We start from the raw sequence: 26,701 nt of genomic DNA on the forward strand, positions 1-26,701 counted from the left end.
GTTGATTCTATTTTTATAAATTAGTTTTAAATTTATAGAATGTGTTGCCTATAATTTAACTATACTGTATTATATAATCTTAAATTCAACTGGCAAAACTACATAGATCCCTCTTTCTGTGTGTGTAACAGATTTTCAGACACTTGCAATACTGTTTTTACTCCAAAATCGGAACAAAATAAAAATTTGCAGTTTTTCTTATACACCATGACTAATATAGTTAAGAAAAGTAATTGTTTAGCATATTATTGTACACTATTGTACTTAAATGTATAAACGTACATGATGATGGAAGCCTTATCTAAAAGCAAATCATAAAACAAAATCAAATCTTCTCTAAACAATAGAATGTCTTTACAAATCTTTAAAAAATTATTGAATGTTCAGAGAAGTTATCCTAATTTTAAGAGCAAGCTGAATGGATTCATTAGTTCGGATTGCTTTATTATCAATGCTTTTTACCTTCATCCCAATTAAACAATTGAATCCATTTCAGAAATTATGTTGACTATAAGCTGATTAACATGGAAAACCGCCAAATTTAATGAATTTTTCTTCTAAAAAGTATGAAATTTATGATTCTGGGAAATAGTGTTATCACCGTTTCTAAGAATTATAGTTGAAGAATTGGTGTTTGTAGCTGGGGGAAGGGGTAGGGGGTAAACTTTAAATTTAGTTTTAACCATTCATTTGTATTAAAACTCTCTAGTCTACTTATACGTATTATTAAAAAACAGCTATTGTCATGGAACTAAAATAGGTAGTTGCTTTTTCATCTATTGTATGAAATATATTATGCTAAAAAATGTGAAGTAATTAATACGAGTATCCACACATTTTTGAAAATTAAAAAGAAAATTGATTTAAATTAAAAAATCCGACTTTTGTGATTAATAAATAAAAAAATCATAAACCCTGAGAAGTAGTAATTAGTTTGTGGTGTTTTTTCAGTGGTGGGAGGGGGGGGGGGGCTTGCTACAGAGCAACAACTTTTTTTCAATCTTGAGTGTTTTTACGTGCAATAACCCAAGGATTTATTGTGCATTTAGAAATGTTCGTCACAAAACAGTAATCTAGCTGATTTGAAAACTTAATATCTCTTGAAGAAAAAACTGGGGATTGCCGTTTTCTTTGTTGCATTTTATTTATCTTCTTATGATGCTGTTTTTCATTAAATGATTGATGTTCTTAGTTTTATTATTATTTTTATTATTATTTATTGGCCGAAGTTCATTGTGCTTTCCTTGTGTATATAAGGCAGGAGTCATCTTCGCATAAGGTCTACTTTTATAAGTTTCATATAGGTCGTTTATACGTTACGCTTATTTTGTTTAATATGCCATTTTCAAATAAGATCATTATTAATTATTGAACAGATATAATTTTTGCTAACTTTTCTGTTTTTTAAATATTATGTTTGAATGTGCGGGGAAATCAGTCTCGAGGCTTACATCAAGAGCTAATATTCAGACTTTCTGTATGTGACCATGTAATAAATAGTTAATTGGATACATAAAAATATGTAATTACTATATATTTTTTGGCTTAAGTTTCTTACAATAATTAACTAAAAAAATTCTTGAATTGTAGTAATTGAATATATATCGTCATAATATAATTTTTTTAAATGCGTAAACTACTTGCTACTCGAAAAGATAATTTTCTTAAAAAACCTGCAATGGGTTAAAAGTGCAGAATTTTTGAGTACACACGTTATTGTTTTATGTGTCTTTCTTATTCAGTCTTAGTATGTCGCTGCTATTGAAAACAACTGCTGTATGGGAGTTTAGTGTTGAGTAATATTTGTGTTGTTTTAAATCATTTAAAAATTTATCTTGAGGGTGTGTTAAATAATTGCTTTTAGTTACCCTTCGACCAAGGTCAGCTTTGCTTAGCTGTAAGTGCCTTTGTAATGTTAACGCATAGCCTGACATAAAATGTTCTCGTATAAATATTTACAGATAAAGATTCAGTCTTTCACTTTTCTCAGAAGTCATTAAAACTCGTTTCTGACATCAGTACTTTTCAAAAAAGCTCTTGCGGCTGATGGTTTGTTTACAAAATTCAAATATTTTCTTAGAAAGTGGAAGCGAGAGGTAAACATTTCTCGTTCGAATCGTAGACACTTCCTTAATTTCATTCTTTGTGTAACTCGTCTGTCAAATTTTCTTTTTCGTGATTGTCCTCCTTTATGAAACCGTTTTATGTCTGAAAAGATGATTCGCAAAAGAACAGTATCGCCCTCTAATGAACAATAGAAAGTCATAAAGACTATAAACAGAATAGTAGGATAAAAAGAGAGCTATCAGAAATAAGAGGCAGACACGTTGCGGTCAAATGTTATCATTATTTTTATCTTACTTTCTTATCATCTCTTTTGCATGTGAAGCATTTATTTTAAATATTTCTTTTGGTTTTTTTTTATTTACTTCTAATAGAAATATTCTTTAAAAAAGTTTAATGTAAAAAGCTTACTCTTAAATACTTTCAATTTAAAATCTGCTGTTTTTTTCTGATCTTTTCTTATTTAAAATCTACTGTTTTTCTCCTGTTTTTCAAAGTAAAATCTGCTAAGCAGCAGATTTTGAAAGAAATATAAACGATTTCAGTAGTCTTTTCAATTCATTAATTATTTTTGAAAGTAAATGTTTGAAACAATATTTCTTTTCATTGTTTATGAAATTAATTTGTAAACTTTCATGCCATTTTTGATGCCTTATTCCCAGTCGATTTTGTGCTTTTAATTGGCACCTAAGCAGTTCCAGAAATTTTTCGTATCCAAAAACATAAGCTCTTTCAGGGGGGGGGGGGAATAAATTCTTCAGCATTTCCCATACCTTAAAGTGGTAGTCTGTATCCGTCGCTAGGGTTGTAGATATTTGATAGGTTTTTTTTGACAGTTATGAGGCTATTTCAATATTTTGAATTTAAACGACTATTTCGTAGATAATGTGTTAATAAGAAAGCTTCAACAACCACTAATCTCATATTTCTTCATTTTGTTGTCAAATATCATACTGTCTAGTGATGTATAATTCTAAATTTCACTGTAATTATTAATTGTTGCTGCTGTAGTTGTTTGAGTTTAGATGTGATTATTTTTGCTTTGGGTTTTAAACGTAAAATATGCATTTCAACTTGTAAATAATTGATATGATGAAGATGATGTTTCAATCTCGTCTTGTGTAACTATTTAGTGCTTAATGTGTTAGAAAAAGCAACAGCAGTCTCATTTTTATTCACTTTGTTGGTAAACATTATATATTGCTTAGTAATCTATTTGAAGTATTATTGTTTTTGTTATTATAGTAGTCATGTGTGTTTGGATGTGATTATTTTAGCATCAGATTCTGAACGCACAATATAATTTATAAAGATATATTAACTTATAAATAATTGAAGCGATGTCGTTTTCATCTCAGAAACACAAATCTTGAACCTTAGTGATATTCACCAGAAGGTAATTAAAAGCTTTTCAAAAAGTTTTAGCAAGGGTGCCCTATTTGAAGGGGGAGGGTGGTAAAGGCGGAGACTGCGCCGATTTTTACGAGGTTTAAGGGGTAATTTTCTTTTTTTTTGGGGGGGGGGGAGAGGAGGCTCTCGCTCTTGGGGAGTCTTCGTGGTGTATAAGGATCGAAGGGGGCATCTCTGGTTTTAACCATGCTTTAAAATTACTAATGGCGTTTCCTGTCGCACATTATACTACTTTTAATTTTTTAAATGATAACGAGGCAAAAAGAGTTTCTTTCTTTTTAGAGTGCATCCTAAGCGGAGTAGTAGCATTGTATGAAAATTTCACAACCCTGAACATTTCTTCTTAGTTTTTATATGATACAAATATGTTAAAAAGATCGAAATCGTGTATGTTAAAAAGTGATGACGATATTGTCACATTATATTACCGCTTAAATTTAGGACTAGTAATGGGTAAGATATCGATAGTAAGTCCAAAAAAAAAAAAAAGCAGCCCACGCACAAGCCGACCGCTAGTAAGATATATATAAATAAAGGTGACGCAATTGATTGATGTTTATAAACGTAGGTAATAATTTTGCGTGATAATGTGATGAAAGTAGTTCACCTTGAGAAACTGTTCCAAGATTTTTCCATGAGATAGTAAACCAATCATTAATATTAAGCAACTGCAGTTTATAATGTACTTAGCCTGTTGGAGAAAGGCTATATCCATTGTTACTGACTTAGATTTTATTCACTTCCAGCGGGTTGTGAAACCTGTTTTTTGATATTAGTAATAGATATTGTTTTAAATAAGCGAATAGAATCAATCAATGTAAGGGCTCCTTGAAAATCCATGTTTTTGCAGCTAGAAGATCAGTATCCTTTTTTTTCCCTTTAACTGCGTTTGAACCGTATGTTCTCTCTTTCTCTGTATTCAGTAACACTGAATGTTCAGTTTTCCAGTATTTTTTCCCTAGTAACTTACTGTCTACTAATTGATTAAACTATAAATATCGGCAGGTTTTACTGAATTTTATTCAAATGATGGAATGCCTCCATGATATAGAATAAAAGCGAGAATTGTTGTTGGAAAAATTAAATAAATAAAAAAATGAAAATAATAAGTCTTGGAATAAACTTTGTTATTAAATGAGGCAGTGAGAAGCAGAGGGATGCAAGTGGACTATTTTAAATTTCGAGGAAAACGCATTTAAAGATCAGATCCTATGTAGGCTTTCATTGAATTTTTTTACTAAATCATGCTATACAGCCGCACCTACCAAGGCTACTTGTACAATCTCTTGCCTCAAGACAGAGGAGAGGTTCACCTACCATTTGTACTGGCTATATTCAAATTTTTAATTTTGCCACTTGCATCCCTTTGCTTCTCAGTACCTCAAATGTAAGATGCGTTATAAAATGTAATAAGAAGCTCGGTAAAAACTCTTTTTGATTTTTAGAGCTTTGTTTATAGCATTAAATAACATTTTAGTATTTGTGTCACACAAAATTATGCGAAACTAAAACGCTACCCTGTTAGTAAATATTTTTTTTTCAGTGATTTATTTTCTGATCGGTTTAAAAAATTTATAGGTTTGAAAGAGTTTTACAGAATTTGGGTACAAATTAATGAAAGTCTTTGTTATTGGGAATAAAAGTGGAATTGCTTTAATAAAAAAAGTGCAACATATATGTTTGAAATAAAGCATTGTTATTAAATGTAAGAAGGGTTATAAAATGTAATAAGAAGCACGATAAAAATGCCAGTTTTATGCATTTTTTAAGTTTTCCGAATTTTTTATTGTATTAAACAACATGTTATTTGTCTCACACAAACACGAATACAGAACTTATGATGTTTAACTGCGCAAAAATTTCGGATGATTAGAAAAACTGTATGCATGCTTAGTTTTTAAAATTCAAGTGTAATGAGAAGCGAGATTTATAAAGAGGTTTTCCCCCTTGTAAACTAGTTTTAATCTTATTTCCTTTAACTTTCTTTAAAACTAAAGTCTTCAAGTTATGATACACATTCAAAAATATTTTGCTGACATCGATTATAAAGCGTATTTTCTTAATTAAGGTAGAAATTTGAAAAGAAGCTTCTTTTATCTAATAGAAATAAAGTGCGCAAGAAAATCACACTATCAGTTAATGATTAGTTTCATTAAATCGTCGCCTCAGAGCAACAGTAAGATATCTTATCCCAGAAATAACACTGAGATATCTTACTGTCGCTCTGAGGCGATGAAATGTGAATTTATATTTTCTAAGACATATTGAATTTTCTCGTTTTGAATGAAATCTTTTACGATTTTTATTTTACGCGATGCATCCTTGAAATTTGGTCAAAAAATAGTTTGGATCCTGGGGATTAGCACCTTGAAGCAATTTTTTTTTAATTTTCGATTTTGGTTTTCCTTTTATTCCACTGTTAAACAAATTTCCCATAAAATCTTTTATGCGGGGGGGGGGGAGGGTGAAAACGTTTCTGATCTGTCAGCCAAAAATTATTCACAAGTGTCCTAGGCAAGATTTAAATTCCTGCTTAAGACGAAAGGTGGATGAGTATTGAGTAAAGAGTACATTCGGAGAAGCTTCAGAGGAATAGTGAGTAACAGGCATTTTTCAAGTAGTTGTCAATTTACGAAAGCAAAAAAAAAAAAAAATAATAATAATAATAATCTCATAACTATAGAAATCGGAGCTTGGCGCCGTCATTTTCAAGGTCAATTCACCGTCTCCATTAAACCGGAAGGTGTTCTCGTCTACGACGCATACAGAATATTAATGAAATCTATTAAGGTTTTTAAAACTCTACTTGGAGCAGTGGTGTAGTCGAGGGCACAGGGGTGGGGGAGGGGGGTGCCCCCGCTGTCTCATTTAAGCTCAAGCGTCCTCCCTCTTTCCAATTAAAATATTTTTTTACATTTTTATGGCTCTTTAGTTCAAACCCATCCTCGCCCCCCCCCCCTCATTTTTATTTTCCACTACTTCACCACTGAGTTAGAGACTTGAATGTGAAAATAATTTTAGTGTCAGCTCCACAAATGAAATTCAAGTGTTATTATTGAGTATGGGAAAAAAAAAATCTCAACATGCGGAAAGTTTTTCATTTTGTTGACGCTGTCTTACATAAGCATTCTTAGTATTTTTAAAATTGAGATTAGTTTGTGGTTTAATATTTTGACTGATGCTTTGCAACTGTCAAAACGCTTGGTTCTGCAAGTTCAATACATCGGTGCTTTCAAACTACACATTTTTTAAAAACATTCAGTATGGATTTGAAAAACTTTTGTATTGATAATTGAAAAATTTTGGATGACGCACAACCCGAACAGATCATGATGCATACCATACAGGGACTCCTTGAGGATGTAATGGTTTTTCATTAATTACTCTTGGAGTTTCCTTACCCCAAATCGACAATTCTGTTTTATAACCACAAATTTCAGAATGCGCTTCATCAGGAAAGATTTGTTTAAAAAAAGAAAAAAAAAAGAATCAGCTGTGTGTGTGTGTGTGTGATCCAGTTGACAAATTCACGACATTTTGTATGTATTGTGCAACGACTTTCGACCCTGCGTAATTTAAACCTTATACGGGTGAATAACGGTAAATAGATTTTTTGCTTCTCCAAAGAAAAGGGTTTTCTGTTTAGTTTAATATTCATTATTTCATTAGTTGCCTTTGTGTTTGTAAAGATGAAGGCTAGAAGATTTTTGAAAATGTGTTTGAATTTTATAGACACTAAGGGAAAATGTTGTCAGGGGCAGGCCCGGACTGGCTCCTTCTGGGGTGGTCGGTTAGGTACTGGAAAGGGGCCCCCTGGTATGAGGGTTCCGGGGGCCCTCCCCGCTAAAATGTGAAAAAGTTATTTTTTCCAAATGTGCTTTTCCTTTTTGGACATGTTAAATAATAAAACAAAAGTTAAATTCATGTATAAAACATGTGTTTGAAGTTTTACTTGACTTTACCTTTAGTAGAACGAAATTTCATACCATTTTTACAAAATCTATTAAAGGTGCGTTATTTATTTATTATTATTTCTGAATTGTACGGTTTTTTTCCTCCTTTATTTATTTATTTATTTTTTATTTTATTTTATTTTATTTTATTTATTTTTTTTTATTATTTACCTTGTAAGGGGAGAGGGTGTGGAGAAGGATTGTGATGCAGAGCAAAGGTTGGAAAGATTTTTCCCGCCACCGGTACTTACCGTCCTGGGAAATACTATGTTTTTCCCACACGAAAAAAACTGATTATTAAAAATATAAATTCAGAACAATCTTTTAAAATATTAGAATTCAGTTCTAAGAAAATAACAGCTTGAAAAACAATACACAAATTACAAATCATAATCGTGTTTATATTCTTCGTCTTCTACTTCCACATTGGATCTTAGCATCATATAACGAAACACTAATTAAGAGACTTTTTGCAAATTTTATTTAAATTTAACACAAATTATTTGTTGCTTCTCTTGATGACCCTGGTATTTTAAAGTTTAAAAATTTTAGTTTATTGTGATCAAAAATATTTATTTAGGAAATTAATTGTTGATAAAAGAAATTGTGAGCAAATTTTATGTTATTATGCAATAATAGGGAAGTTTTCAATTTTTCAATTTTATTTTTATATGATAAGGTAACATGTATGAACATCATAGGTGAAAAAAATTTTGCGATACGATAAGTAGTTTTTTTTAAATTAATTTTTTAAGTTCAAGCACTTGTGACGTCAAATGGCATAGGAAGTGACGTCATGCACTCTTCCGATAGGGGAGAAGCCGAAGGTCACGCATTCGGCTTCGAAGACGAAACGTAAAAGGCTTATCTCCTTGCATTTAACTCCTCGCGTTTCTGGAACATTAAACCTCTCATCCTCTCGGAAATATTCGAATATCATCATTGATGTTACATGAGGAAGATTATTTAGATTGTGCTTTAACGAATCCGGTATCCATAGTGTGTTCAAAAGGATTATTGAATTTCTAAAAAATAAAAATATCAGCACGCTCAAAATTTCCCTAGCGAAAACAAGGGATCTTCGGCGGAAGGCTGCCCATTCGCGCCCTGTGACGTAGGCTCGTGACGTTTCAGAAAAGCGCACTTTTGCGCGTGGATTTTTAAAAATTCATTAAAAATCACGGTGTTTTGAAATTCGGCGATGGTGAATTTTTTAGTTTTGAGGGTCAATTCCAATAGCTAAAATATGAACATTTAATAGGTTGCAACTTCCCTATTCTTATTTATTTATATTCCTTTCTTACACAATAATTAAAAACCCAAGGGGAATTCGTAATAACTATTTATTTCTAACCTTCATTCTACACATCAGATTCAGATAGTCAAAATATTTCTCACATATTGTTATTTAGAAGTTTTTTTCCGGTATTTACCACTTTTGAAAAGCGATAGCTTTGTGCAAGGTAAATTAGATAAAAATAGAACAACGTTTAAAAGCACAAAAAGGATAAAAAGTTTTTAAAAACGCAGACATGTTTCGGAGGCAATAGCCTCCTTCCTATTGCCTCCGAAACATGTCTGCGTTTTTAAAAACTTTTTATCCTTTTTGTGCTTTTAAACGTTGTTCTATTTTTATCTAATTTACCACTTTTCCCGGTATTTTTTCCCAGTATTTCCCAGCGGGATAAAAAAAAAAAAAAAAACGGGAAAAAGGCAACCCTGTGTAGAGCCCCCTCTTTCGGTGGATTAGGGTAGACCGGGGCACGTTTACAAAACGAACTTTTTTCAAAACGAATTATAACTGGAGGGCCAATAGTCATAACAGATTGATGCCGCTCCCTAGCAAATATCCTCACAAGGTTTTGAGCATCAGTCGAGCTTCCGTCTAGCATGCAGAAAGAATTATCGGTTTTCTACCAAGTCGAGTAAATTTTGAGTTGAACGTTTTGAAGCTTATTGTGAATAAATAATACTTAGTTAAGAAAGAACAAATATATAAAAATTAGCACAATTTTATCCTTTTTTGAGAATTGTATATGTATGAACTGAAATTTTATTAACTTTTTTTGCACGATAAAAATAAATCCAAGCTTGGCGACAGGGCAAATTTACGCGTTGACGTCTGAGCACCTTTACGCACATTCTTATACTGTGGCTTACTTCTAAACGTGCCCTGACGCTTTTTTCGCTCCAAACTGTCTCAAAACTTTTTAGCATCATCAGGCTATTTAGTTTTGAAAATCACTATTTTATTTTTTAATTGAGTTACAAATTCGTATCTTATAGCTTACAATCATGTAGTGCTGTCTTCATGCCCGCTCAGTTTTTACTTTATACTCTATTCAGTCTGTAATAAATTTGCTTTATTTTAACTATGGTAACACATTATGTTCAAAACACTCTAACAGAACCACGTTAGGTGTCAATATAAATATACGTAAACGTGCCCCGTGTCCGGGGTAAGTTTAAGCAACCGACTTGGACTTAAAAATGATTTTTTTAACGGCGGTTAAAAACAAAATGAGGAACAACTGAATATACTTATCTTGACTCCATTAAATGTTTCATAAAACCGCAATGCCTGCAATTTCCTACGTTAAAACATAGAATGTAGAAAATTCATTGAAAAAATTCCGCGTAAAAGTGCTTCGGTCGACCGTATAGAATATCCCCAATTTTAGGAGGTACGGGAGGTTTCCCCCGGGGAAATTTTTGAAAATCAGATATAAAATTCTGAATTTTTAGGCCTAATGGGGGGGGGGGGAGCTTAGTCTCTAAGAGAGAGCCCTTTATCCTCTCCGTGGGTGAGCCACTGTTGGATGGGGCTGAGATTTTTTTATCACACGCTATTTTAAGTAAAAGCAATGCCTTACTAGTAGAAAAATTATCATACCTTTTCTGCTTCATCTTGTCACTATTTTGTCCCAATGTATCCATCTTTTAATTTCCATAATAAAAATTATAGTTGGCTCGTACGCAAGTGAAATACAGACCTTCAACTATCTTACTATAATACAGATTGCAGAAGTAAAAACCACACGTGGAATAGTTTTATGGTCAATATCCTGTGATTAAGACCCTATCCGAAAGATTTCCATGTGCATTCAAATTTCCCATTTATTTACTGGTTCAAAAGCAAAAGGAGATGGGGCACTAAAGCAATCTACATGAATCCATTGAGTCTTGAACAAGTCATGAAGTTTTTATTTACTCCTATTTTTATTACACCTGCATTTCTCTTTTGTTCGAGTTTTTTTCACACGGCCATCATCCGTACCCAAGTTCTACAGTTCTTCGTCTTATCTCATCTTATTGATTCTACAAGAATGTGCAAAAAAGAAACGTGGAGAAACGCACTTTTAGCGGCCTGGATCACAAAGGCTTACTCCGAGAGGGGTCCTACATTTACTCCTGTCACCGGAGTAACTTAGCCATGCGTGGAACCCAATTGACAAAGACAGACCTCCTGTGTAATAACACCGACACCCCCGGAGGCGTCGGTAGTACCAGGGCTGTGGAGTCGGAGTCGAAGAGTCGGAGTCGGACTGATTTTGGGGTAATGGAGTTGGAGTCGGAGTCGTTACAAAACATGCCGACTCCGACTCCGGGCTTCTTTTTTCCTTTCCTTTTCACTGACTCTCCTTGCATTTTTTAAAAACTGACTACCAATTGGTTCGATTACATGTATAAAAAGATACTAATGAGAAAATAACTGCCATTATGGCAATCAGCTAGCTTGAATGCTTACCGAACTTTCTGTAGCCGTCCCCTAGTTTGCTAGCTTTTTAACTTAACTAATAGCAACTGTCAGCAAACGGTTTTGTTGCCTAACATTTTCAAGTAATCACTTTCAAGTGAAAATAGAAATATAGTGTTTTGTTCGATCTCAGTGATAAAATAGTAAAAGAAACGTAACAAATTAGTAAGTCGAGGCCCGTAGCTAAGGTTGAAACGTTTAAGAGTGATCGGCAAATTCAAAGAAGTTCTGGCGAGAAAGCACGAATCCAAAAGATTCGATGAAATAATCTAATGTTTTTTTCTTTATTAAGACTATTTCTATAAGCTTGGTTCTCACTAAAAAGTATGGAACAAAATAAGTGTAATTGATTTCCTGATTACAGCACTCAATAATTGCAGTTAATCTCAACATTTTCATATTAAGGTTCATTCTAAAGCGGTCAATAAAATTTAAATTAAAAATTTAGCGAAGAAGAAATATAGGTACAGTAAAAGCTATTCGTACAAATTTGTATACCGTCGCATTTTGTGTAAAATTAGCTCCTGACGTATATGTGCCATATTTCGTTGAAATTTTATTGATGAAATATAATTAAAAATATATTCGCGAAAATTTTCAGAAATAAAGTATTTATATTTTTTATAAACTCTAAAATTAACTTTGGATGTCATCTACCAGATGGGTGTCACCCGGAACCAACCACCCCCTCTCAAGAACTTGGGTTTAGAAAAAAAGCCTTTTTTCTCTCACGTTACAGCTTTCAAAAATTGAAAGCACACAATTTGATCAATATCTATTTGTTAAACATTAAAGGGGGGGGGATTACTTTTCAAATTTTTTAAAATGGATTTTTAAGTCATCTCACTTTGTAACTCGTAACTATTGGAAAATTTGATTTTTAAATTGAATTTTTAACGTTGTATACGTCTTGGGTTTACAATAAAAAACAAAATGCGAAATTTTCATAAAAAGGAATTAATATTTTAATCTCTGTTTAGAGGTTTTCCCCCTTCCCCTGAAGGGAGAGAGGGAGTTGAAAAAATACAATTAAAAAATATAAAAAAAATCCGGAGTCGGAGTCGGGCGTTTCAAAACCCAGGAGTCGGGGTCGGAGTCGGCCATTTTCCTTTCCGACTCCGCAGCCCCGGGTAGTACACCTGGAGAAAGAGGGAAGGAAAGAAAAGCTGTTGGTTAAAGTTTTATTCGTTGGAATTTGCAAAATATAACTTTTTTCAACTTTAGGATTGCTCTGGAGATCTGCGTACACGCAGACTCCGCAACGCGAGGAGGGGGGGGGGCACACCACTATGGGTCCCACAGCCCGAGAAACCAAAGAATCTCTTTAAAAATAACTCGAACACCTAAACACCTCCAGGATTTTATTACTGAATAGGCCAACTAGGTCGTGGCCTAGGACCCACGATATTTAGGGGCCCTCAAATGACTGAAACTACTTTAGTTTGCGACTAAAATTGTTTTAGCCAATGGAAAAAGGTTGGAAACGCCCCCCTCAAAAAAAATATATTGGTCTACGACCCCTCGATATCTTAATCGGGCCTCGAATACCTTTGCTGAAATTTTAAACGTTGAAAATATTTTTTAGGAAATGTTTGAAGAAAAAACGAAACTCAACACATATTAACCCAGGAGCAGCTAAACTGTGCAATTGTGACGTTTAAACACATTTTTAAATAGACAAAAAAAAATATATGTACGTAAAGCATGAAAAATCCACAAAGTTTTAAAATCTCTCTTCAGGGGTGGCCACCTAGGGGGGGGGGGGGTTACGGTGCAGACTGCGCCATTGAAAGTTTTAAGGGGGTGTTTTGAGGGGTATTTTTTCACTTTTCTGGGGGGGGGGGTCTTCGTGATATTTAGGGAGGTGCGCCTTCGCTCTTAGGGGAGTTGGGCACCCCTGAATCTCTTTATGATAGTCTCAACAGTTCTAAAAGGGTGAAAACAAAAATTTAACTTGATCAAAGGATTGATGTCAATGTTTTGTATATCAACTTATACAAAAGGCACACAAACCTCTAAACATCCAAGTTAATAGAGGAATAAAATGAAATTCAAAAAACGGATTCAAAGCATTCAAAAATTAACCGAAAATGCCGTGAAAACTGGTCGAAGTATTCTCACAAAAAAAAAAAAAAAATGTTTTGACCAGTTCAGGTAAACAAAAATTCTGTGAATTTCGGTTCATCGCAGAACAGAACCTTAAATAGCATCAACATCAACATAAATGAAATAAAATAAATTAATGAGACAAAAACGAATTCAAAGAAAATTTCAAGCAGAGAACAGAAAATAAAATATTTGAAAGAAAACCCTCAAATCGAAAAAACATGCCTCAAACTTATAAGAAATACAGAACGAAAGCTAAATCATTTACCAAATCAATATGAATTCCATACAATGTGAATATTTTTTTCAGAACCAAGATTTACAGAGGAGAACAGTTATTATTAGAATACTGTTAAGTCCTGAGAAACTCTTGTTTACTTGCTTATATAACTTAAAAATAAAATGGGCATCCAAAAAATTAGGATTTAAAGTCCCACATAACCACAAAAAACCTTAAAATAATAAACTTGTAAAAATATTTAAACAAATGAATTCAAAATTTAGGTAGAAATATTGAAGCATACAAAAACAAACAACCACTCGTTAAATTTTTTTTGAGCGCGGGGGGGGGGGGGCAATTCAATTTAGTGGGTGGTTAGGGGCGCTGATGATTTTTTGCAGGGAGGCCGAACATTTCTGTTGGGGCCCGTAGGCGATCCCTAAGTTGCTTATTTGTAATCCGGCCCTGTTTACGGGACAAATTCAGAGAAATTAAAACCCTAGGGGGCCCTAACCAAAAGTTAATGTTTGCCCCGGGGCCCTACCTGGCTTTAATTAGGTCCAGTGTGCTATTTGTATAAAACCAGAAAGAGTGATCAAAAGCATCCCGGACAGGGTCTGATTAAGATAACGGAAGGTTCTAAGCAAAGGTTTTTTGGAGCCACTATGTAGTCAAATCTTACTTTTAGTCATTAGCTAAAACAACTTTAGCCATTGGGGGACCCCTAAAAAGCAAGGGCCCTAGACTACAGTCTAGCTGGTCTATTCAGTTATCATTCCCTGATCCTGGCAAAACGTATAAGGAAACAGATTAAAATAGTTATAAGGAAATCAAAGAATTGTAAAATCATTTTTTCGCTTCATTTGGGGGCCCTTCCTAGCTTCGGGGCCCTCGGCGATCGCCGACTAGCCAACCTGGCCGGTCCGGGCCTGGTCAGGGGAGTGACACTATTAGCAGAGTAATCTAGGTTATACTCTTAATTGTTGTCTATTTTCCTTTTTTAATTTACAGTTTTGCTTTTCTTTCTCTTTTAATTCAGAATTTTTATCCGGATCATCTTTATCGTAATTCTTTGTTAACTTATTCCTCCAGCTTCACGCTTTTTCCCCAGTCTACCTTGCCCTGTTTGCCTCTTGTTAATGTTCGTCATAATATATGAGTTCAAACGAGCAACTAGAACAGAAAAAAACGAAGCGTTATTTTCGTAAGATGAGTATGGTTTTCCAATGGCATAAAAAATGCCAGGGTGCTTATTCCAAGCTCGAAATTCACCTTGCGAGATTAGTTCTGATCGTCTCACTAGATGGCGCTATAGGGAAAATCGCAGTCCCGCAGTATAAATCTCGCAAGTTCGTATTCTATGCTCCAAAAGAAGGGGAAAGAGTGACTTTTCGCGTCTTTACTTGCGAGCGAAATCTCGACTGCCCCGAAGCAGGTGAGATTATGCGATTTTTGTGATACAATTATGGGAGTTCGTTTTTCTGAAAGATATTGGATCAAGGAAAACGAATTTGGATGATGCCAATCTTGGAAATGGTTCAGGAAGCGGGGGGGGGGGGGGAAGCAAGTGGTTTTCTATTCAATTTGTGATACAATTGCGGGAGTAAGTTTTCTGACAGGTATTTATTGGTAGGAGGATAACAAATTAGGAATTAGGATTTTGCCGACGCCGAAAATGGTACAGGGGGCAAGGGGGGGGGTCATAACTGTACAGGGGGGGGGGGAGTGGTTTTCCGTTCCATTTTCGTGACGCAAAAACGGAAGTTAGTTTTCTGCTTGCAATACATTTCAGGAAAACTAATTTGAATGTTGCAAACACCGAACATGGTGCAGAGGGGGGGGGGGGACAAATGGTTTTTAGTGGAATTTTTGTGATAAAATTACGGGAGTTGGTTTTTCTGAAAGGTATTGGCACGAGGAAAACGAATTAGGATATTGCCAACCCTGAAAATGGTGCAGGAAAAGGAGGGGAGGGGTCATAACTGCACTGAGGGGCAAGTGGTTTTTTCAATTTTTGTGACACTAAAACGGGAGTTAGTTTTTCTGAAAGGTGTTGGCAAGCGGACAAATTAGAATGTAGCGAGCCTCGAACATTTTGCAGGGAAGAAGGGGGGGGGGGCAAAGTGGATTTCGGTGAAATTTTCGTAATAAAACTACGGGAGTTAGTTTTTCTAAAAGGTATTGGTACGAAGAAAACGAATTAGGACGTGGCCAACCCCAAAAATGGTGCAGCGAGGTAGAGAGGGGGGGGGGGAGAGTTATAACTGCAAACATAAAATAGGTATATATGCAACATTTCTCGCTTTACAACAAGTTTTCAATGCTTAAAAGACTTAAACCCACTTTCACAACATTATAATGCACAAATATCCGAACTAAATTGCAGACACGTGTTTTGGAGACATTAAGAGCTCCTTTTTCAATGTAAAAGATGTCAGTTTATGAATAAAAATGCATTCTCGGCTAAGGTTGTTTATTTCCATGGATTTCATATTCTTATAACCAAATCCATCACTTAGGAAATACGTTGGGGAGGGGGGGATCGGGGACTTCCATTTTCAAGAAATAATGCATTTGAAAAAATTAAGGGGCTATGAATTTCCTACTCCCCTTTATATGTTTTGACCGCTTGACGACCTGCACAAATGAGTCTAGGGCAAATTATATAAAAAGCGTTCCTAATTTTTATTTGTCTTTTGTACATTATCCCACTTAAAATTTAGTTTTTTCACAAAAGTACTATTTGTTTCTGAAAATTGTATGAATTTCAAGTTTACACAGAATATACAATCCCCCTTTTTTGCGTTTGGGGGGGGGGGGGGTGACATCACAAATTCCGCCCCGAATGTCACCCATGCTAGGTACACCACTGACGAATGTAATTTTTTTTTTCTGTCTTCCTTTGCTGTAAAATCCTCCCCCCCTTTTCCCCCTAAATTCTTTATTTGTTACCTACTGTCATTATTCAATTTCAATTGAATTTAGTTTGTAAGAAAATTTATTTTTCTTTATTGAAATTTGATATTGATTAACTAATTACAAAAAAATACAAAGCCTGGTAATTTCTGGGGAATTGTTTCCAAAATTTGATTCTCCATTTCTCCCCGATTGCTCCTTTTTTCATTTCTTCTTCAATTTAGAATCCTTCCTTTGGGTTGAGCGTTTAAAGTTCTTTATCAGTGAAGTGAAACTAAAAAATCTATGATTAAAAAATCTTACTCCCTTTACGAATATTTTTCAATATACATTTACAGAAGCAGAGTATTTATTTATTTTAAACTGCTTTTATAACCAAGATTGCTGTTTTGACTTTTTAATCTTGAAGATAAAGATGAAATTATGTAATCATAGTTAAAAGTTGCTTGTTTTGAAAAGGAAAACTAGAAAAGTACTGTTTTGAAGATACCTTAAGATTGGGTCTTGGAAAACAATACCTAGGAAAAAATGGAATTTGAAAACAGGAATAATGAAGAAATAAAACTTTTTATTTAAGCATATGCTTATTAAATTATAATTTTAAAGGAAAAGAGAAAAAACTGTGGAATATGTCTTTGATACTGAGATTGTTGCTATAATTACAAGTTACAACTGAGCGGGGGGAGGGTTGGTTTTTACATAACCAATCCTAATATAGAAGATTGTATACTCTGTTATGACTGCTCTCATCCCCAAAAGCTCTAGCCCAACAAACCTTTTACATTTTGCAGGGGTGCCCCTCCCCCCAAATATCGCAAAGACTCCCCCCTACAAAAGCAAGAGCCCCCCCCAATAAACAAATACCCCTCAAAACACCAACACTATCCCTTAAAAATTTCAATAGCGCAGTCAGCGCCATAACCTAGCCCCCCTCCCCCTGCATTTTAGTGTTTTGTATTGAATTTGAATTAGCAGATTTTTTCATCAAGACTTTTGGATGCAGCTAAACCTTTCGCATTCGACACGACAACAACATAACATACAATCCCCGATTACGGACTATTTATATTTCTTCATCTGCATTTGTGACAGTTAGGATTTTTTTTTTTTTGATTATTTTTTTCTAAAGTTATTATTATTATCATTATTTTGATTATAGTTTCTCGGGGAAAAATATATTTCATACAAGACGTTCTTACTATTATAGATGGTTTTATATTATAAATCAACAAAATGTACTGTTAATTTTTTTCTTATGTATGTATTTACTTTTTTCCCCTCATCGATTTTTGTTTTCGACACTGTAATGTTGAAATATGCATAAAATATGACTTACCTTTTGCCATTTGACTATGCTTTTTGCACCGGAGCCCTCGGCTCATTTTTCCTTTGTGTACTATTTTGTAAAATTTTCGGTGAATTTATTTTTATGAATTCTGAATTTGCTTCTAGAAAATCTAAAATTATTTCGATATGGTTCTTTGCAACGTAAAACGTATTCTTTGAAATATAGCGTGCCAATCGTCAAAATTCGCGCCTTATCTAAAATTATTTCGATATGGTTCTTTGCAATGTAAAACGTATTCTTTGAAATTAGCGTGCCAATCGTCAAAATTCGCGCCTTATCTTGCACGGATGGAGCAAAGCAAAACAAAAAGTATCTGCACCTAAAGACCATTGGTTGGAAGAAATCACATGCCTCCTCCCATCCATCCGCGCCGCCAAAACCGGCGAAAAACTCTTCCCCTCCCCTATCGCGGCTGGAACTTGGACTCGTCGCCACATCGCAATATGAATTTTTTTACTTCAGAATATCACTTTGCGAGATTTCTCGTCACGTGATTGATTCTGACGTAACGTCTCGAACTCGGAAGTAGAAAACGTTTGGAATGACCTCCCAGAGGAGTGACGGCAGAGAAGTGACAAAATCGCACATAACCTGTAAAAACAACATCACCCGTTCTTTTTACTAGAACTTAAATGTAATCCGTGATGTCGACACAATAACATTGCATTGTACAAAGGTACATTTAGGTGAGGATAAAATATAAAAACACATTGGGGAATGAATGTATGGCAAAGTGAAATGGTGAAATATTTACTCTGTGCCACCTAGCTAGTAATATTTTAACTGTGTAGTATCATATGTAGTCTATTCCAGTCAAGAAAAACTTACCTCTGAAAATCAAAGAATATGATTATACAAGCAATTTGCAAAAAATGAAACTCATATTGTAATATTTTGATGTATGTCAGCAACTATTTTTGTTATCATGAAATGATAAATTTCTTGTTAATATTTCAAATAATAATAGAGCCTACTAATGTACCTAGAGTGCAGTAGTTATTTGTTGAATTTTGAGATTATTTCTATTTTAAATGATTTGTACTGTTAGTTAAGTGCATGCGAGGCAAAGTGAAATAGTTCATTTCATTTATTTATTCAATCTTTTTTTCAAATCACTTACGTATTCGTTTATTAATTATTTCATTTACATTCCTCCATTTAATATAATTCCCTTATATTTATTCATTCATTCACTTATTCATTCACGATTTTATACACTCATTTATTTTTTCTCATATATTACACTTATTAATTAATTTTTATTTGTTCATTGTTTCATTTCCTTTTTGTTTATTCATTCATTCTTTTATTTACTCATTTATTTGAGCAAAAATATGTTTAATAGTCGAATAGAAATTATTTCACTGGAAAAATATTTTATTTTTCACTTTGCCCCATGAAAATAGGAAGAGAACAATTTCTACCCTTTTTTGGCAGTACAAATTTACGGCCAAAAGTTAAAAATAATGTTTCAATGCAAATTTATTTATAAAATATATTGTTCTTTTATTATGTACCGTAATTTTCAGAACTAATTTTCGATTTGTTCATTTAAAAAAAATTAAGTTTTCTTAACTATTTCTCTTTGTCCCACATTCCCCTACTTACCAGGGGAAATACTGCAGCGATTGACACAAGCACGTTTTGTGGCAGTGCAACGTGAACTGATGCAAAATTATTTGAATTTTGATTAACACTGTTAGCTTGCTTTTAACTTTAGTCTGTATTATGCAGATTATTCTAGGGCAAGAGGAAATTCTTTAGTAGTTTAAGTGTTGAAATTCAGTCTTTCAATTTTGCCAGGTGTCAGTGTTATTACCTGATGTAAAAAATAAGTTTTTTTTGTATAATAATAAATAGTTTTACAATGTGCATTGATAAATTATGTTTTGTTGTTTATTTAGGTGTATGATTTTTAGGTGACATTATTTTAATAAGAATGTTTGAACGTATTTGTATGAAAAGTAGAAAAAATGCAAGTCAGGGGAATAGACATTTAAAACTATTTTCAGCTATTAATGATAAAATGAAAGTTATTGAGAATTGACTGTGTGAGCCAAATAAAAGACAATATTCTGTATTAATTAAGCATCCCATAACAATAATGTATTTTGTTTTGCTTAAAAACTTTCAATGCGCCGCTGGAATTCAAATAGCGTGTATTCACCCATATGCCTTCAGAGCTCTAAAGCCTTTCATAAAATACGCCATGTTGGAATTCACACGATGGGAAAAATTAAGTTGGGATTTCCCACTCTGATCAAAATTTAGTGGGAATTCTTAAAATTGAAGTGGGAGTAGTTTATTTAGTTATTTTTTATTTTTTTAATTTGCTTGAACATTTTAAATAAATATTTATTCGTATAAAATATTTGCACATCATGTAGCACAAAATTTATTTTTTTCCGCATAACATCGAAAGAGAATGTTTCATTTGTTTCTTAGAATAATGTGCATCTTATTTTAGAGATGTCAACTAATTTCGTAAACCTTAAAACCTCTTTCAATTTCTGCTACGTAGGTATGAATTTTTTTTAAATCAATGATTTACCAAATGATATGCTTATGAAGTACTCTCAATCATTACAAAAGAAAGTCTTAATCCCTCCAAAAGGAGAGGAAAAAAAGTTCCGAAAATGGTGACTTTGCTGACGAAAGCATTTCGGTGTAGTTTCGACGCAAAATGGGTTTTAAAAAACATTTTGTTTGGTGTATCCAGAAGCAGAAAATAAACACAGAATTCCAGCAGGAGTTTAAGCGTTAAGCAAACTCAAAGAATAAAGCTATTCCCAATATTTTTTTCCTGTCTCTTTGTGGTTAAGGAGAACAACGCGAAGAGATTTTTATTGTGTCGGATTTTAGATAAAAGTTGCGGGACCCCTAGCGCGAGTCCGTTCAACGAGTCTAGTGTTTTTGAACAGCGAACATTTCAGAATCTCCAGCTACACCTTCACAATCAAATCAATATGTTCTTTGAACGACCACGGCGACTATAATTTTTTACTCTTTTATCATCCACTGAACCATCAGTTTGTTGAAAATTTTGAACCACTTAATTCTACTTTCAGATGGACGATGGACGTTTATGTTAGCTATAAATATCACATAATTTTATGCGAAAGTTTTTCATTGAACATTGTTTTAATGAAGTAGTTCAACAATGTGAACTTGTTGTTCTATTGTGTGCAAAGCCATTTTTATGAATGACATAAATAACACTTGTAAATTATTTCAAGACCTAAGCAAATTCACTACGCCAGCTTTATTTCATAAGATAATTTTCAAACCTCTTAATTTGAAGTCTCAATAGTGTGTATGCAGGCCTATATTTAGAGAATCTCATAATTTTGCCTCCATTAACGCAAGCATAGAATAGCACATGCTGCCTAACTATATGAGTGTGAGTTCTGTATTTTAAAACATGTAGTTATAGGTAGCATGTCTTATGTGCACAGGTGCCCATATGATAGTTTGTAGGGCGGGGAAAAGACCTAGAGGTAGTTTTAATAGTTAGTAATTTATAACCAAACAGACACTTGATTTATTACGGTATCTCATTATAGACACAAAATAAAGGACATTTATTGAAAGATACAATTTCAGTCTAGCTTTGGTACTGACATGAGGAAAAGGATGGGCATTTGCGGATTCTCCTTAATTTTGTTTCTAATTGAAAGCCTTAAAAAACGCATTTGCGGGGTTTCCCCAGAAAATTGTTGATATTTAAGTTTTTAAAACACATTTTTAAGAGACCGTTCAGTTACAACGAATAGTACCTGAACGCATTAAGAACAGTGAAAACGTTGTATAAAAAACATTTTGGTGTTGTCCCACTTCTGCATTGAGTATATGAATTATTTTTTTAAAACTGATTTTTAAGTAATTTTCTGGAAAGACCCTGACTAAACTACATTTTTCTTTCCTTCAGAGCTAAATGAGGTCCATGCACCCCCCCCCCTTTGTCTATATGTATGGGCTGTCGCTACTGTTATTATATACTTTACATAGACAATTTTCACTATATCAATTGTTCTTAATTTCATTGCAGATCTCAGACATTATCACAGGCTTCTCAGATGAAACTGTGACAGCCCGAGAGGCACTTTTGAAATGGGCCCAGCGATCAACCGAACGATATCCTGGTGTAAGGATTAATGACTTCACCAAGAGTTGGAAAGATGGATTGGCTTTTGTTGCCATTCTGCATAGAAACAGGTAATTTGAAGTCAATTTTCTAGAATGACATTGATTCATTGGAACAAATATTAAAAGCTTTCTTACTTTTAAGCAGTACCGTCACTACGAGGGGGGAGGGGGAACACTTCTGGGAATGACACCCATAATAATGTACTTATGAATTTCTGAAAAATATTAGTATTTCCATTCCGAATTTTAACCCAATATTTTAAATTATATATCATCAGTCAAAGTCTGTAGCATCGATGAAAAGGGGGGGGGGGGCATTTACGCAGGGTAACACCCTTCCATGGGTGACAACCAATCGGATATTAGAATTCATTAAAAAAAACATAATTATTTTCTTTTGCGCAGGGGGTCATCATTCTTGGGTTATCTTGAAAATTTTAAGAGTTTCTGAAAAATATAAATGAATTTTAAGTTTATAAGTTTATTCATGTATAAATCTGTCAAAGCCAGTAGCATCAAAGGGAGAGGCAGGGCACTTTTAGGTTAACACCCTTGGGGGGATGGGGGGTAACACCCAAATGGATTTTAAAGAGTTTAAGAAAAATATCAACACTTCAATTTTGAATTTTTTTTCTTCAATATTTAAAAATATATTTATACTTTGAAACGTTATTTATTTTTGGTAGTAAGTTCTTCACACAACAGCTCTAAAATTTGTTTCTAGCAATTCCTTTTGTTAAATTTCTTATCCGAACAGCGAAAAACCGTTTGACCTTCTAATAATGTCAGAATGTCCGAACCTAGGATTTCTTAACTGTTCTTGATTTTTTTTTTTTTTTGAGTCACTTTTTTAAAGCTGGACAAAGTACATGGGGCACTAATATTTGTCACCTTCAGTTTTCCTGAAACTTTCAGGATATATTACCAGTAATGTGATAAGAAATGATGAAGCTTCTTTCCTCACAGATATGAGTTGTTGGCCCTTTAGCAGGGGCAAAACATGAGGTCATGAATATGTGATGCTAAATATGTGATAGTTTTGTATCAAAAGCAATGAGTGACCAATGCCAATTTTTTTTATATGGATAGTACTTGATACCAGGTATGTGCTAGCATAAATGATTTGGTGGCTTTTTTAAAAAAATAATTTCAAATTATTAGTTAAATTTTCTGAGTTTGGCATTGGTGAATTGTTTGGTTTTATAAATAGGCTGGTAAAATCATTTTAAAATTAGCTTCAGAAATGAGGATCACTCTTAGCATCCTCGCTCTTAGCATGATTGTGCTCGTTTTCAGTACTTTTTTCTTTTTCAATTAACAGGCTCATTAAAAGCAAACCTTGCATTTAGATTGATTTTCTAAGTTCAAGAAAAAGTATTGGCTTCTTCATTGCTCTGAATTGTACGTAGGTGAATGCCAAAACTTGACTTGAAATGGAGCTTTAATTGCAACATGATACTTGAAGTGTCTTGTGATGCCATCTCAGGGCATCCGTGATGATAATATCGTCTCTTGTGGTGAGCAAGAGACGATGTAGACATTACGTGCAAAAAATGAAAGTATTGAACGTAGTGCGTATGTGCAGACCTTTAAACTTAGTCTAGATAGTTAAATATTCAAAATGATGTAATAACAGAATTAGAAAATGATGTAATAACAGAATTAAAATTTTGAAGGGATGATTTGATGCAAGTATAAAATCTGGTACTTTTTTGATTGTGCATTTTAATGATACAATCCCGAATTTTTGAATGCTGTTTTGTTGACTTATAACACTTTTGACAGGTTAGTTTTTTGAAATAAAGATTTTGCTTTCGCTATTTTTATAAGGATTAAATTTGTTAAGCATTCTATAAATGTGTATTTTAATGGTACTTTTAAAATTAAAAAGACTTCCTTTACATTTGTATTTTTTATGTTTTTTAGATATTCCTTTTTTTTCTTGTGCATAATTTATGATGCATATATTTCTTGCTTCTTTATTACCTTTTATTTTTACATTGCAGGTAGTTGACATTTATTCATGTATGCATGAAGTATAATTTCAATTAAGTCTATTTCTCTCATTTTATTTTTTTATAATCAATCCTCAGTTTACTTCACATTTCACTAAGCTGCACTTTTAGTACTTTATAAACATCCCACAATACACTATTTAAGATTAGGTTTCATGTGTTTTATAATTAATTTTAGACCAGACCTATTGGATTTCAAATCTTTGAGAACAAGGCAAGCTAAAGAAAATTTAGAATTAGCATTTTCACTTGCTGAAAAAGAATTTGGAATCACTAGGCTTCTAGATCCAGAAGGTTAGTTAAATTTTATTTATTTATATTTTTATCATGTTCAGTTAATTCAATTTTTCTTGCTTTATTAATTATTTATTTATCTTCATAAATGTCAAAACAGATGTTGATACTCCAGAACCTGATGAAAAGTCACTTATAACATATATTTCATCTATGTATGATGCTTTCCCGGAACCTCCCTCATATAATCCATTTGTTGATGATGTAAGTGAAACAATTCTTTTATATTCCTTAAACTTTTTTACCTTTGTACCACAGTATGTGAAATGATTTTTTAATTCATCATCATCACATTAGCCAGATAGCCATGGACGGACTTACAACTTCTTTTTTTTTTTGGGGGGGGGGGGGAGGGGTGGCAGACATCACCAAGAGGTGTATGGGATATGAAATCTTCCCTCCAAGTAAAGGGAATCTGAGGGCTGTCCTTCGTTAAAGTTTTTGATTTTTTTTTCTTTGAAAATGTTATTTTACATATTTTGTTGTGTAAATATATAAAAACCAACAATATGTGGCATGTCGTTTTCAATGTGAAAGAATGGAAAAATTGGTGTACAAATTTTCTGGTTCAACTAGACCATGTCACTTGTCTTAAGAGGCATTTTTACAGTTCTGTTTTGTGGTGATCCATGCAGTGGGCATATATTGCTTGTGGTTGCAAATTTAAAACCAACTTTTGAAGTCCCTCCAAACTCCTCTTTCATATTTGATGCACCATCATCATAGCAGTACTCTTAAATCCTGAAAAGGCAAGTCTAACTGTACAAGAACATCTTTTAGCATATGAAATGGAATCATTCCTTTGATGTTGGGAGTTTCTTGAAAGCCTATAAATTCATCAAAAAATTCAATTGACTTTGACACTCCTTAAGCAAAAAGAAACTCCTCCTCAAGAATAGCACTCATCTAGCAAAAGCACTTGCCACTCTATCTTAAAAGGACACCCATGTACAAATTATTATTAAAACATTTTTTCGATATTACATGTTATGCGTAAATAAGCGTTTTGCTGTAATGGTGTAGCAATCTTTTAACATCCACTTTCGGTTCATGATAATTCTTTTTTTCTTCTCATAAGTATGCAATACAAAGCCTATTGAACAAAAGTACGAAAGTATTTTCGGTGAAAATATAATTTATTTCTTGTATCAATCGGCACATTGCATTATAATAAAAAGTAGCATTCGCAGACCAGCTCCACTTCAAGTCATCTCAAACTTTTGTTTTAGCATAATGAAAAATACTTTCATTCAGATTAATCAAAAAATGGAAGAAATTTAGCGTGAACCAGAAATTTTAAAGAATCTAGTTGCTTCAGAATTTTTGACTCAACAGCCTTATTATTTTTTTCCTTTTCTTGTGATTCATTAAGTTATTTTAAAATGTTTATTTTGAACTTTATAATGCTGGTTAAATGTGTCATTCATTTTTTTTTTTGATGTTTAAGGAGAAAAACAGAAAAATTGAAGAGTATAAAACACTTGCCAGATCTCTTCGGCTTTGGATGAAGACCTCATTAGAACATTTTAACAGTGCTAAGATGTGTAACACTTTAATTGACATGAAGGTTTGTTAGTTTCTTTTCTTTTTTATCTTTTAAAATGTTGTTTCACTGTCTCACTCTAGGTTTTCTTGTATTATCATTCTGCAAAATATCTTGTATTTTAAATGTGTCATATGATAAAAGAAACTTCAAGTTTTTCTGATTTGGCAGAGCTGTTTATCTTTTTTAATCAGCATCAGTTTTCTTTAGCTGTATTTTGCTGGTTGCATCTATTGAAAAATACAGGGTCGTTGAGGTAAATCCGGAATTTGTTTATTAACTGCCCTCTAGCGGTTGTTGAGTACATATTTGTGAATAGGTTATCTAATGTGTAGTTCATATCGTCACAAGGCGCGCACATATAGACACGTTACAACAAGCAACAACATGAGCCGGGAACAAGACAGAAGAGCAGCGATCCTCGAGTCCCTTCGTGCCGGTAAATCACCAAAGGAGATTATTGAGTGGTTATCTTCAGGTGTCATCTTCAGGTCAGTTGAGTGGATGCTTCAGAAGTGCCTACCGTCATGCACACCAAATTTCCAGCAGCGGTCATAGTCCTTGGGGTTATCAGCAGCAAAGGGGATGTTATGCCACCTCATTTCTTTGAAGAAGGTCTCAGAATCAACGCCGATGGATACATTCACGTATTGGAAACGGTAGTCAAGCCCTGGATGGACATGGTGGCCACCAGAAGAGATTATGTCTCCCAGCAGGACTCGGCGCCAGCCCACAAGTCGAGAAAAACCCAAACGTGGCTTCACAGTAATGTGCCCTACCACTGGACACCCGACTTGTGGCCACCCTCCAGCCCGGACTGCAATCCTCTCGATTACTACTTTTGGGGCGTAGTTGAGGAAAAGGTTAGCGCAAAATTTCATAATACCAAGGACGCGCTGAGAGCCACCATTACTGAGGTGGTGCCCAAC

At 33.7% G+C, this 26,701-nt stretch overlaps 1 protein-coding gene across 1 annotated transcript in view; it reads left to right on the forward strand.

The window, feature by feature from the left end:
* LOC129219021 (microtubule-actin cross-linking factor 1, isoforms 1/2/3/4/5-like) overlaps positions 1-26,701 on the forward strand; it is a 271,646-nt gene that overhangs the window by 16,816 nt on the left and 228,129 nt on the right. The window contains 4 exon segments of the mRNA XM_054853341.1: positions 21,823-21,989; positions 24,114-24,229; positions 24,330-24,433; positions 25,677-25,796. Of these exon segments, the coding sequence (XP_054709316.1) occupies positions 21,823-21,989; positions 24,114-24,229; positions 24,330-24,433; positions 25,677-25,796 (507 nt within the window).

This window comes from Uloborus diversus, chromosome 3 (genome assembly GCF_026930045.1).
Source record: "Uloborus diversus isolate 005 chromosome 3, Udiv.v.3.1, whole genome shotgun sequence".
Lineage (NCBI taxonomy): Eukaryota > Metazoa > Arthropoda > Arachnida > Araneae > Uloboridae > Uloborus > Uloborus diversus.